This window comes from Pholis gunnellus, assembly GCF_910591455.1.
Source record: "Pholis gunnellus genome assembly, chromosome: 5".
Taxonomy (NCBI): domain Eukaryota; kingdom Metazoa; phylum Chordata; class Actinopteri; order Perciformes; family Pholidae; genus Pholis; species Pholis gunnellus.
In genome coordinates this window covers 17,338,208-17,352,656 of record NC_136531.1, presented here as the reverse complement: position 1 = coordinate 17,352,656, position 14,449 = coordinate 17,338,208, and the positions used below count along the sequence as shown (strand labels likewise).

At 43.4% G+C, this 14,449-nt stretch overlaps 1 protein-coding gene across 1 annotated transcript in view; it reads right to left on the bottom strand.

Moving 5' to 3' along the window:
* Positions 1-11,214, bottom strand: part of xylt1 (xylosyltransferase I) — a gene marked incomplete at both ends in the record, with an annotated part of 72,832 nt that extends 61,618 nt beyond the window's left edge. Inside the window, one exon of the mRNA XM_079159381.1 lies at positions 10,909-11,214. Within this exon, the coding sequence (XP_079015507.1) occupies positions 10,909-11,214 (306 nt within the window). The remainder of the gene's footprint in view (positions 1-10,908) is intronic.
* Positions 11,215-14,449: the final 3,235 nt, after the last annotated feature.

The following is a 14,449-nucleotide window of genomic DNA, read 5'->3' as shown; positions in this document are numbered from 1 at the left end:
ACCAGCAGGAAGGACAGACAGGATGTAAATGCAGTGCTGGTGGAGAAAACACCTGTTCAGTAATGAGTACGAGCTCTCCGGCTGGTCCTGGTGCTTTAACATGAATACTGAAGAGCAGCTATTCATGTGGTTTTATCATTTTATTTACTCTCAAAGTGTGTGTGTATGTGTGTGTTGTGCATGAACCAAGGGGGGCGGAGGTGTACGTGCAATGCATGTGTGTGTGTGTGTGAGAGAGAGAGAGAGAGAGAGAGAGAGAGAGGGCGATTGTGTGGGTGAGTTTTTTGTGATGCAGAAAGGAAGAGTATTTTCTGATTTTATGCATTCTGTAGGTGTGCGCCTTTAGCACCGAGGGGACGTTGAAGAGTGCGTGGGTGTGTGTATCCACTTGTATGCATTTGTGTGGATGTTTGCAGGTGTGTACATCCAACTAGTGCGTCCTGGCTGTCTCCAGTGTGCCTGTACCCGAAAACATACCTCCCAACAGTGGCTGCCCTGAGGCAAAGGCAGCCGCTCCACTGACCTCTCAACGGGGGTGATTATTCAACATGACCTCGACCATAAACCCAAACCTCATTTCTCTCACACACAATGTACCGCTAGCTGTGTCATGAGTATGTAATGGGTGAAATATGAGGTAATTATGTAGCTATGACCTTCTAGGTCAAACACCACCCGACTACTACAGTGATTAAGTTATTCCGACAGGAGAGCAACTTCTAACGTTACCTACGTTTTCTTTTACCACGCTTTTAGGTTTAAGGTTGCACAAATCAGTATTTTTACACCAACAATGGATCAAATGACTGAGTGAACTCTGCAGTACCCCTTCGCTCTACCGATTGTTATAGCTTCATTTAGCTCCTGCAACTTTACTTTTTCTTTTTTTTCAGTCCCCCACAGAGGAGATTCATTTGATTCATTATGAGAGTGAATGATAATGTTGCTCCATACCTGCTATTAGTGCGGTATACCAGTTGAACTGGTATACCGCACTACCTGCTGTGTGTGAATAAGCTACTGTTTGGTAACAACTTGTTCACCATATCTTATAAACTGATCAGACATTTGATGCCCAGTTACAGTTTTTGACCGTTTGATGCTCTTGTGCTACTGGCAAATTTTGGTAGGTCCCAAAAAAAGCATTCAGGTTCAAAATCCTACCATTATATAAAATGGAAAATTGTAAAAAAAAAAAGCCTCTCACATCATTTTATCCACATTTGTCTGCATTTATGATGGTGATTATATCATTGGCCTGCTTTGCCCAAGTTCCCCCTCATTTTAAAGCATCAGCCGCTCTGAAATGCTATCCAGATGTGGATAATACAAAGAAATGTCGAGCAGAAGCAAGTGTCTTTGAGCGTGATCAATTGAACCAGTGGAAACACAACCTGTGAGTGGCAGTGGATAACTGGGATTACTGGGCAGATTCCTAAATCAGAGCTCCTATTTAGAGATGCTTGATAAAACCAGCTTGATCAGTGTCTTGGCATCAGCTTACCTCTAAACCCTAAACTTCACCAACCGAGGGGAAAATTACAGACCTGATCCCTATATGCTTGGAGGCCATTTGGACTAAGGTTAGTTTCCAAGAAATGGTCTCCAACCACACAGTCATTGCCAGTCTTTGCTACACTAACAAGCCTTCAAACCAAACTGGGTTCCCCCGAGGATTACGCTAAGGATTTGAGTCGACGTCGGATTTGTAGAAGGGATGAGACGTTTATCTTTTCTTTTTCCCCCCCTTCCACTGGCTTTCTTCTGTGTCTCTGTCTCTGCCTGTCTCTATCTCTCTTTCTTTCTTTCTCCTCTCACTTTCTCTCTTAATCACAGATAGAGACAAGTCTTCTGGGCTGTTGGCATTCGGCTCCAGTAGTGAGAAGAAGAAAAAAATAAAGGAGGAGGAGGAGGAAGAAAAGCGCCGCTGTCAGTTCCTCTCCTCCTGCTCCACGGGACTGGAAGGACAAAAGCTTTCCCTGACAGGCCGGATCGCCCCTATCTCTGCCCAGCCGATGTGTCATCGCCCTGTGTCCTCACCATCCTGCCACGTACTCTTTTCTGTCTCTGTCACAAACTCCCCTGTCTTATTAGAATAACACAATACATGAGGATTAGTGTATGGTGTGTTGAGGAGGAGATAGCAAGGCAGTGGCTCATGCTCAGTGTCATTAGTCTGTGTGGGTGTGATTACATGTTCATGTGCATTTGGGTGTTACATGTGGATCAGTGTGTTGCATGTCAATGTTGCGGCACTGCGACGGTTTCAGAGAAGTGGGCAATCTGCCGTATGCTTCCCCAGCGAGTAGGCTGTCAAGTGTTTTTCACTGAGATGCGACCATTACGGTTGAGAGACAAACACACTCCCTACTGTCTAATGATCCCCTAAAGAAGTCTATTCACGTTGAATGCTGCAGGGCTAGAATGGAGATGCTATGCAGTACACACTGTGATAAAGGCTGAAAGATCTGCCACAAACAGGATATATGCCTTCCACTTCAGGCAATCCAACCTGATGGGAACGTACTAGTGCAGCTTCTCATCATATCCCAGCTTGGCAGATCACACCTAAAGGAGACTCACCTATGTTCCGTTAAAGAAAAAAACATATCCTCCCTAAAGTACAAGTCTCCACAGAATCTTTGGATCAAAACACAATCTATAAAGCGCTACATTTGTAACAGCTGCTGGTTATAAATAACGACTAGTGTAAGCTAAGGTTGCATTTTAGCTGCAGTAATTTTCATGTTTCGTGGAATCAGTAAATTGAAAACAATCCCAAAACTGTCATTATACTATCATTTAAGAATTGCTCTGATAGGTCCACAGATATACATGACACCATCTTTTTCCAACTAAGCCCCACCCACTTAAAACCTGTGAAAAGAGCAAAGACATGTAACTCTTGTTCTAACGGTTCTAACGTTTTGAGATGACTTTGTGTTAATGTGGGCAACTGTTGCTCAAAATAAGAAGCTGATTGAGAAAATACGTTTTCAGGGGCTTTAAATTCTTTCTCTTTTTTGGGGTCAGATTAGGCTCTGAGAGGCATGCTGTGTGCATGGGCTAACAAATAATAAGCCGATCATACTTAGTCTTAGTTTTTACAAGATATTTCATTTTTTTCTTTTCGGTATTGGAAATTTTACCCAAGAATCCAATATGACATACCATCTGAAACCCCAGTGGACTGGAAATTAAAACCGGAGTGCTCTTCCACATTCAGAGACTGAATCTTTACATCTGTATTAAAAAAAAAGAGAGATCAAAATTGAACTCTACAATGAAACACGTTAATCAGATTACAATTTAAACCACTGCCATGAATTTACAAAAGGGTGCTTTGAGAAAGCTTTTTCAAAATGTTTCTTTTTAATATGCAGTTCAATGTGATAATGACACAGTCAACGTTCTGTACAGTGTGTTCTGTACAAGAGCTGGCACTGATCTCGATTTATAAAATACAGTAGCTCTATTTTAAAGGAACCCTGCATCTACTAAACAGCAAAGGAGTTAGGCCATTGGCCTAATAACCCCTCCATATGGTGATGGTCTAGTCTGTATGTGTGTGCAGGCTTTTAGCGCGACTTAATATCAACATGGATACCCGACTTCAGATAAAACTAATTCAGCTCCCCACCAGCCTCGTCTTCCTATCTGTCTCTCTATGTTTCTCTCTCTTGCTGTCTCTCTCTCAGGGCTGTCTGCTAAGCCTCTTACCTATGGGATTATCGGCAACGCTAGGTATTATATAGCTTCATTCATCTGGATGATGCGTTATTAATGTGTTGGGGAATGAAACCATCTGTAACGGCGGAATGATGGAAGGATGAGGGGAAGATTGTGTGTGTGTGTGTGGGGGGGGCAGAGGCAGGAGAGACAGCTGGGCTTGAGTTGTGGTGAGGATGTGTGCGTGTGTGTGTGTGTGTGTGTGTGTGTGTGTGTGTGTGTGTGTGTGTGTGTGTGTGTGGGGAGGGGGGGGGGTGTTGACACGGAGCAATGCAACTCTAATTGGTGGTAATGGTGAGGTTTGTTTGAATAGACTTGACAGGAGAGAGATGAACGGTACTTGTGATCTTTGATTTTGCAGTTTTACAGATGAGGCATACAAAGGCATCAAGCTGAGCACGAAGAACACACAGACATGCAGCCATACGCACAGTCGAACTGAGGAGAAAGGATAGTAAACGGTGTGTCTGTTAAGCCCCTCTCAGACATGCATATTACTCTGTGCCGTCAAAAAACACCCCGAGTTGATTGCCTCCCTTCCTTGCCCCTTTCAGACACGGCATCTGTTGCAACATGTATGTTCATATATCTGTTAAAGTAATGGGATTTGGGCTTCCAAACATGCAGACAAATGAACCTATATGAGATGATTTTGGAAGAACATGTGAGGTGACGCTCTCCACCACTATCATCAAAACAACAAACGAGAGAATAACTTTAGGTATGTTTAAAAATCATTAGTGTTTTAAATGCTCATTTGTCACACGTCTGTAGGTTTCTGTTACAGAGCAGCTCCATGTTGACCCTCCATGAATCCTGTTCAGACAAGAGTTTGTGTGACATTAATTCATCTTTAAGTCAATAAGATATCAGAAAATAGTCAAAAGTCCTTGCCAGAATTTACCCAACGTGATATCTTCAAATTGCTTGTTATGTCGGACCAACAGCGTAAAACCCAATATATTAAATTTACAATCATATAAAGCAGAGAAAAGTCCTCAGATTTGAGAAGCTGGAACCAAATGTTGCTGATTAATTTTCTGTTGATCAAGTATAGTGGCGAAACACTGGATGATGCGTTGGCAATGAGTGACATGAAGAGAGGGAAGCGTGTACACACTCTAATTTCATGATATAATAAAAACATTTCGATTTTGAACGGTTCATATCCCAATTCAGTCCTGTGTATCGGAACTAAAAATGATGTCAGTGAAATGACAGAAAAAATCACTTGCCTCTGTAGCCATGAGAATCAAAAAGAACTCTTGGTTCAGAGCTCGTCCTCTCATTCTTCAATCGAACATGAAAAATTCTATTACTGACATTTTGAACAACACCAGCCCCGTTCTTCATTGCTGCGTTACTTTACGAGCTATTTCTATGTAGAACACTGTACATAGTGTGCTGATGGGAAACCCTCAACACATTATTTGCTTTTAACTTGATGATGTAGTTATCCATTTGCCCTATTAAATAACATAATGCGATAATGGAACTTGCTCTACTCTCGTCTCATGAGCAAGAGTCAACATACGGTGCAGGACTGTGTGAGTCATGCCAGCGTGTTTTCTGCTCCCAGGTGTATTTGTAGTGTTTTCTAACATCCTGACACTTGTTGAATAGTTAAATGGCTATTCCGCTTTAAACACTATCAGCAGCAGAGAGACGGAGGAGGACAGAGAGAGAGAGCGAGAGAGAGAAAGAGAGAGAGAGGCTGCTGCCTGTGCTGTAAATGGATTACATGGATACCACACTGAAGAGGCCTGCAGTACTTTCAGCACCTGTGCTAGAAGGAGTGCTTCACAGGGACGTGTCTGTGTTGTGCTGTTTGAGCTGCTATGGATACCCAAACCTTCAGTCTACAAACTACACATATAGTCTGAAGTTTTAGGATTCCATACTGACACTGACATTTTGCATATGAGTAGGATCAGCTCAGTGAAAAGACATGAGGGTATACCGCATTATGATTATGATAAAATAGTTTTCTGTTGCAGGTTTTTGAAGAAGGATGGTGTCATGTATACAAATTACACTTCATCATCAAAGAGTCTTGGGGTTCTCGAAGCGTCTCTTTCAAGTCTGAGGGCATACTTCCTCCCTCAGATCTGAATATTTTCCCACCTCTCTCTGAGACTAACGGCACTTGAAAAAGAAGCTGTCTGTTTGCAAAATCACAACGACAGATGGACGGACTGATGGGCAGGCTGTACTTCACTTTCCCTCATTACAGGTTTCACAGAGTAACACTTTATTGATGTAATGATCGGGACATGAAATCACAAAGTGCATCACCTGGGTGTCTCTGGACTGTAATTATGTATGTTCAAAGGTCTGTTTAAAGCAGGATGGCTCACAGTCCAAGACGATTTGCTTTCGAGGAGTGCCAATTTACCTGCCAATTACCACTGCTAAAGTGTCTTTGCCACAATACAACAACCAGCACAGGCAGTGACTGGCACATGGAATGGCACTGGTTTTGTTGGAACGAACTGCACCGCCAAGAATGAAATGGGAGAATCTGACACATGCAGTGAGAAAGGTGAGAAAGGCGGATTTGTTGCACAGTGAATGAAGAGACTCTGAGGGAATGAAAAATGAGAAGGCTGGCCTTAAAATAATGTTACGCCGCTCAATAGCGTACTTTTGCGTTGCACCTCTGTAACCTACAGTAGATATTAGGGCTGTCACTGTCAAAACAAAATCCAGTTTGGGAGTGCCTTGGTAGCCGAATGGTTACGGCACATGACGTGTAGCCACGATGCCGTGGGTTTGATTCCGGCCTTGAAACCGTTGTTGCAAGTCATAACCCTCTCTATCCCAACCATTTCCAGACTGCCTCTGTGCTGTCATCTGTTGAATGAAGCCAAAATAATGGCAAAGTTTGAATGAATGTACATAGCCTGTAACTGAACACTAATGTAGAATTGATGCTGTTGCTCTGCTGCTTCACTTGAGTATTGTGAATGTTACTTTAAGGAAGCTGCATTTTATAAAGTCAACTAAACGCCTTGCTTTTTTCCCCAACATTTTTTTATCCATTGAGTTGAATCCAAAATACTTCCTCACATTACTTCTCAGAAAGTTTGTTGTCGAGATAATCTGTTCAGCGCAGCTTGTTTACTCTGTTTTATGTTAGCAGAGCGAACAGCAATTGCCAAATTCTTCTGCAGGCAGCAGGATACATAATACAATAGATAAGAGTGGCAGTGCACTTTATGAAAGCCCCCTCGCTGGAGTACAAGACAGACCTGTTGTGTTTACATGTATATACTGCACGTCTTCAGCATGGAAGTTCATGTGGATACCTTTTCGAGAAACTACAAATTGGAATTCGAACAGATCATTACAAACCCGAAAACGTGATTTATGCCCACGTTCAAACTGGGGTAAAAGGAAATTGGGCCGCGTGTAAAGCGAGTGTGCAACTGTGTACGTGGGTGTGTTTGTGTGGAGCTGCTTCCCTGCATCTACGTACGCGCAATACAGTACATCCTTTTGGGTGTTTGTGTGAGTCAGCACTGTGATCATGGACATTGTGCGATGAATCACATTGTGGTTGTGGTGGTTGGAGAAAAGACTGGTAGTAACAACGGATTTCAGCAAAGCTCACAAATGAAAAACATATGCACAGGGCATTGTTACTTGTACTGTACGCGATTGAAAACATTAAACAATAATCCCAGCATGACTGAAGCATTTTTTGAAGCAAGTTTTTCATTTTCGATCCCATTAATGTTAATTCTGTCGGTCGTCATCTAAGAGCTCATATATTCTAATTATATCCTGAATAACTGCTCCATAGACTTTGATTGCGGTTAGTATAAGCTGCTACCACGATTTGGGAAACCCCACAAAGCTGATTTCTTCCACTTTTAGCTTCTCTGAATTCGGTGTTTCACTCTCCGACAGTGGGCAACATCTGTCAGTCTCAAACTATTTAAGTTAAATATCTGCTGGCACTCCTTTCTTTGCATCTGTAGCAAAGCCAAGTGAGCCACTGTGGCAAAATAGCTGAGGTGAACATCTGTATAATACAAAATAATGTACGATATTTTCTAACTCAGCATGTCATGTATGTATAATCACTATACTGTGGAAACTTGTCGAGAAAACGGGGGTAAATGTGCATTCTCAGAAGGATTGTAATCTTTGCTGTAGGAAAGCATGAGGAAAACTCATGGAAAAAGTGTACATCAGAGGTAATGTTACAATACCATGACAAACGGGAAAGCTCTTTACAACATGTGTGAGGTGGACACCCACTGGGTACATGGGGATCATGACAGTATATGACTACCAGCAGCAGATGGAAAGAAACCGCTGATGACCAGATGTGAAGCTTGGAGCCAGACGCTTTTCAAAAAGTCTGACTCAGCCTCCTGCTGGAAGTAGGTTGGTTTAATTCTGGCACAATAACCGTTTTTCACGGCCGTCACCGGGACCGCCTTAATAAGCACCTATTAGTAATAATTGTGATGCTATATCTCCTGTAATGAACTGATGTCAGGCAAAACAAGACAGACTAATTAACAAGTGGGGACATTTCTGATGGGGAATCTGCAACTTAGACTTAAAGGGACAGTTCACCCCAAAATCAAAGGTCCATTTTTTTCCTCTTACCTGTAGACTAAAAAATCCACAGACCTTAATCCATAAGAAATTGCTCACAACGACGCCTGTGGATAATCTTGAGTAAACGGGGCTTAATTTCTGAAAAGAGACATCACTGTTGAGTTTTTCCAAATGTATCTTTTGGGCGCTTTAAGCACCACAAGCCAAGTGCCATATAGTCCTTATTTATATATGGAGAGAAGGCAGACATCTCCAAAACTAGGCAACTCGCACCAAAACAATCTAGATTGATGAATAGCACTACAGGTACAAGGAAAAGTATGTAATTATGTTTTTGGGTTGAACTGTCCCTTTAACACTCACCGCTAACATAATATCAGTCAAGCGCTTTATACATCCAGATACACAAGGCATGTGGAGATGTGAACAACAAGCTGTGGCGTCTTGTTGGACGAGAGAAGAAAACATCCTCGCTCTCCGGCAGAATTTCCCTCAAGAGACATAACGGGAGACCACTAATGTGACAACTGTAGCCCCTGTTTGCTGGGATGACACATCCAAAGCTATGCATAATGTTTCCATCCAAAACAAGTTATTACATATAGAAATTCTGCTATTGTCATACTGTAGCTTCTGGCTCATTCTATTCTAGATCAAAACGCTGCTCTCCCCTCTCTGAGGCGTGGCGCCTCATATAGCATCAGTTGGCGCTTATGCGTCACCCTTAGGCTGGACAACTCTGCCTTGCCAAGCCACACACACACATACAAACACAGGGCACCCAAACGGGGAGAAAGAATGAAAATACAGTGATTAACCATTTGAGGGAATGCATGTGGCCCAGGGCGACCAGTTGAATGTGAGGAGTCCGGGGGCCACAGAGCTGCAGAGAGCTGGTTGACAATCTGACTGGCAGCCGGCGAGCTGACTGGCTGGTGGGACTGACTGGCATACAGGACTGTGTGAAGTGCCTCGAGGTGATGGGGGATGAAAGCCCTTCTTTAAAAGGTCATGAGTGCACATCCACTGTGTGTTTTAACAGTGAAACACATTTGGACAAACCGGTGTTGACGCAGCGTGAATAGTAGTGACACAACTGATTGTCGGCTCCTGTTATGTCCCTGCATTACTAATTTATGTACAATCCTCATTGGGATATTGCAGCAATTTCATACCGCAAGTGATAACCATACCCTAAAGTTATAATGTAAACTCACTAATGAGTCCCTGCAGGACTATTACAGGGATATTACAGTGATATTTCTTTGGAGGATTCTCTGACTGTCGAGAAATAGACTCAAATATAACCAGCACTTAGCACGACTTTGTGCTGTGGAGATGCCGGCAGGTGGGACAAACAGTCCTACCAGATGAAGCCGAGTGAGTCACAGTAAAATCTGCGGAGGAGACAGATGATACAGTGCACGGCTCCGAGTCACTGGCTGAGTGCGGAGGCCACAGTGTATCATGCTACATCAAAGCCGGTTATCTACTGGTTGCATGGTGGCTGAGGAGTGGGCTATACTTGAATGGTTGGCAGCTTTTGTGAAGGGAAAGCGCTGCACGCTTGCCAGGATCAACTGCGTCCAATTTCTTTAGGGCAGCCTAACTGCTTGGGAGACCATGCGAAGCAAGAAGCTCAATTTTGGAGAATATTAATTTCGGGGATCAGGTTGGCAAATTAATCACATGCTGCAGGGAAGCCCTGTACAAATACAGAACTGCTTGCTTGGTGTGTTGCCTCCAGGACACGGGGAGCCGTCCGTGGAGTCTACAAATACACGTTTTGGATCTTTGGGAGCCAATTCTTAAATGTTTAACGGTAAAGCATGTCATTAGCTCCTCTACTTCTGAATGGACACAGTTCCACAGGCTATCTTTAACGCAATTTGTTCATTATGCTGGTCTGTATGTTTGCTTTGGCGCCACAATCACATCCATCTTGACCTGTGTGTCTCATGCTGCCACTAGCAATACAGCTGTTTGCCTTTTCACAAACAACAGATGACTCTGATCTTTGTACACTCATCAAAAAGCAACTCCGCAAATTAGGTTATGTTTCAATTTGGCCTCTCAGTGCTGCTGAGCCATGCAGCTACTGTATTTGACTTAAAATACCAAATAGACCGTGACAGGCACGGTCTTCGACCCCAGCCAGTGAGGCTGGCATATCTTTTGGAAGGATTTGCCCCTGTTGTGCTATCATTTTGCCCCGGAGTGAACTGCACGCTGAGTTCAGATGTCATACTCAGCTTCGGCATAAAGTGGAGTCTGCGTTCATTCCAACGGCGTAATGTGTGGCTCCTGTCCTCAGCAAGCATTGAGCTGAGGATGCTCGGAGTAAAAAAACAAAAAAAAGGGCTCGCTTGCATCTCTCTCGCTTTAGACATCCTATCGTTTCCCTACGAGAACGCCTCCGTTCAAGTGACAACAGTCAAACATTCGTTTTGGGGCCCGGCCGTGTGCCTTTCTCCCCCAAAAGCGCAAAAACTGGAGATGTTTTGACCTGTCTGCCAACCTCTTTCGGGCTTCATCCCCGGCGAGACAGTCTATTTTTTTGAGGGTGGATGTGATATGACTACATCGGTGGCGCATCTGTCTTACCGGCTGCTGTATGTGGCGAGACGTCCCCTTCCCGGCTGGAGGAAGATGCTGCCGTTGCTGCTGCTGCTGCTGCTGCTGCTGCCGCTGGACCCCGTGCTGGAAATAGTCGCTGCCAGCGGCTTTGTTGCCTGCGACCCGGTCCCTCTTCTCCCGCACGTTGGAGCCTCCGTTTTCCCTGTCTTCGCCAGAGTCGAGGCTGCTGAAGTTCCACACAATCAGCGTCTGGACCAGCAGCACCGTGAGGGCTACTATCAGGGCGGACCGTGACCGGCGGGCCAACCTGCGAGCGCACAAGCCGCCGACCATCTTCGTACCGCGCCGCACGGTGCTGGAGGACCGTCTGTGGCTCTGCGCAGCGCGACGGGAGGAAGGAGTGGAAGTAGAGGGAGGACGAGGAGGAGGAGGAGGAGGAGGAGGAGGAGAAGGAGGAGGGGGAGGGAGCGAGGCTGAGCTGACGGTGGCGAGGAGGAGCATCGAGAAAGGAGAGGCACAGGGCCACCGTGTGGTGAAACTCGGTGAGAAAACGTCTGTGACGCGCCAGGCTACTGTACCGTCTGCTCTCTCCAGGCTCTCTGGGTGAGGACTCTAGACCGTACAATTTCCATCTTTCAAGATTCCGATTAAGACCAGATATTGGAAAATGTCCTAATTTGCAATGCGTGATGTGATTATTACAAGGCGGAGAACAGCATGTATTATTGGGCCTCCAGCCCCCCCCCCCACACACACACACACAGGGGCGTAGCCAGGAATTCTGGGTCCCATCATGTAATGTTGCCTCAAGCACCCATTGACGAATTCAAACATCCCCATAGTATGTTTTTTTTGGGGGGGCTTCTTTAATTTAGGAAAGAGTATTTCAATTTGACACCCCACTGGTTGCATCCAAACTGAAATCCAATAGAAACATGTACTATTTCTTCCCTGCCTCCCAGCTGTAAGTGACAGCTGTGTGGTGGAGCTGGTATGAATTCAAAGATTTGCCCCCTGCTTGGGTGTGCCTGCATCTGTTCTCGCTCCTTAGCGAACTGTAAGGCGGAGCTGTTCACTCCCAATGCTCAGAGCTACTCTAAAAGATGTCAGTCCCTCAAGTAAAACTCTCTTGTTTGGATTCCTTATTATTTTTTCCCTCACCAATATCCACCAAGCCTCCAGCAAGAGCGCCGGGCTTTGAACCAAATTTTACATTGTGGCCAAACCATGGCATTACAACGTCCGGGTCCGTCACATGATGCCGTTGGGCCCAAAAACACTTTGCCATAGATTTACATCGGGAAGCAGCGTCTGTAAATCAGCGGATTCCTTTGCTGTATCCGGTTCTCTTTATACATCCACGATATCCACACATAACATTTTTTTTATATCTATCTCCCAGTTCAGACAGAGCCACATAGGCTACTTAGATACATTCTTGGCACAATAATGAACATTTTAAAAAGAAAGTCATATCTTTTTTTTTCACAGCAGATGACATGTCATAAATAAATACAGCTACAACAGAGAAGACATGGCTGAGACTCGGTTTAGTGCACCTCAGTGCTTCAACAGACATGTTCAATCATTTCTCTGCTACTCTCAAACCTTGTTGTCCTTGGATTTTTAACTGAATAGTCCACGTAAAATCATTTCTGTAGCACTGAGAAGGGCAACTTTTGAATGAATCCACGTGAGGAGCCAAAGCATCTTCACATTTAATATGTAACCAAAGTAATTACCATGATTATGCATATCGATCTGTTCATCTTGACCGCACATTGCAGCTACTAAGAAAAACTACAAGACATCTGAAAATGATGATGTCATTTCCACTGAGAGGAATCTGTCTACCACTTGCTGAGAGTTTGTGTAGGAAGTTTCATAAATAACTCATAAGTCCTGCTCAACACTTTTAGTCTAATCAAACTTTTAGTTCATTACCATGAATAACAGAGGGAGAAAGCTTCTCCGGCAGGTACACAAAACTTCAGCACGAAGATCTTTTTTTTTTGTACAGTAGCCGGATGATATTGATGTTGACAATCTTTATAAAACGAATAACAAATACTCTTAAGAATAATCTTAAACTCATGAGTCAAGAAATTGTTTAAAGTAGTAGGACCGAGGCACTTACTGTGAAGTGCTAAAATAAACGTACAGCTAAATCTAAACGTGTGACTCAAGTACTGACGGCAACTACACCCGAGTGTTGTAAAATAAGGACTAAGGTGATGTCTAACAAAAATGCTCTCCCTCAAGCAATGAATTAGCCAATCACAGGCCGCCAAAGGTGATGTGTCAGGGCTGCATCACACCATTCATCATGGTTTAGTGTACACCTCTGAAAGACCACTCATCACGTATTATATCCAGTGTTACACAACTTTCATCTCACCTCATCGGTAAATTGAGAAGAATCACATTAACATAAGAGTATTTTATTGTATTCACACAATTCAACATGCCAGGAACGATGATCTTTTTCACGTTTGTTGAATACTGCCAGTAGCAAAATACTTAATAGTAAAACTTAAAGACAAAGAGGCACTTCAGAGCTCAAGACCGCCAAGTGTGTGTAAGTGTGGGACAGACCATCTAACTTTCATCAACTTCATGCCATCATGGATTTTCAAAACATTTTGTTTTTACATTGGAAAGGGGTTGAATTTAAACCGGGTTATGAAACATTTGGGGCGCATTTATATAATTTATATGATGAAACCTTATTACAATGTATATGATAAGAAACCTAATTTTGATATGGCTCACGGCAGCCTGCACTGGTGGTGAGATTTAGAAAAGTAGCTCTCTAGACTAAGCTACTGTCTAAGGATCCTGTACAAATGCTGTGCACTTTAGTGCACTTTATATTTTGTCTTGAATTTCTCTGTGACTGTCACACACACACAAAGGAGACGGGTTTCTGGCCACCATTGCCCATTCAGATAATCCATAATTATCTCCTAAAACCCCTGAAAATTAATTTTCTAAACCAGCCTTTTACTATGATTCATTGTTCTCCACATTAACAAAAAATAATCTGATGGGTTGTGGTTTGACGTTGGATGGGCTCCATTGGAAAAAGGTGATGTCGCGTACTTCAGTGCACCGATCGGATTTTAGAAATACATGCGATTCAAAAAGGGGCCGACAGCTGTGGGATTGTTTATTGTTTGCAAAGACACTGTAAATCCAATTTTATCAAACCACACCCACAGAGTCCTGAAGAAGCAGATCAGTTTGGATTTTTGATTATTAAACTAAATATAAATGAATTAAGATGTGTTTTGTATAAGCTTTTAGAAATTGTTGCTTACTTTGTCATTGTACCTGTTGTACGTGTCCAAAAGTGTTGCTCTGTCCCGTACTTATGGCTGCATCTTTACACTAGTAAAGGGGTGTGCAACCATTTCGATATGAAGTGCCATCAGTGTGCCATATCAACATTATGGTAAACAATCATTTTAATAATAATACCACATAAGAATTTAAATCTCCAACAGATCTGTAATTGTATGTCATCCATATGGCAACGTTTAAAAATGTTTCTGCTGCATGCAGGACA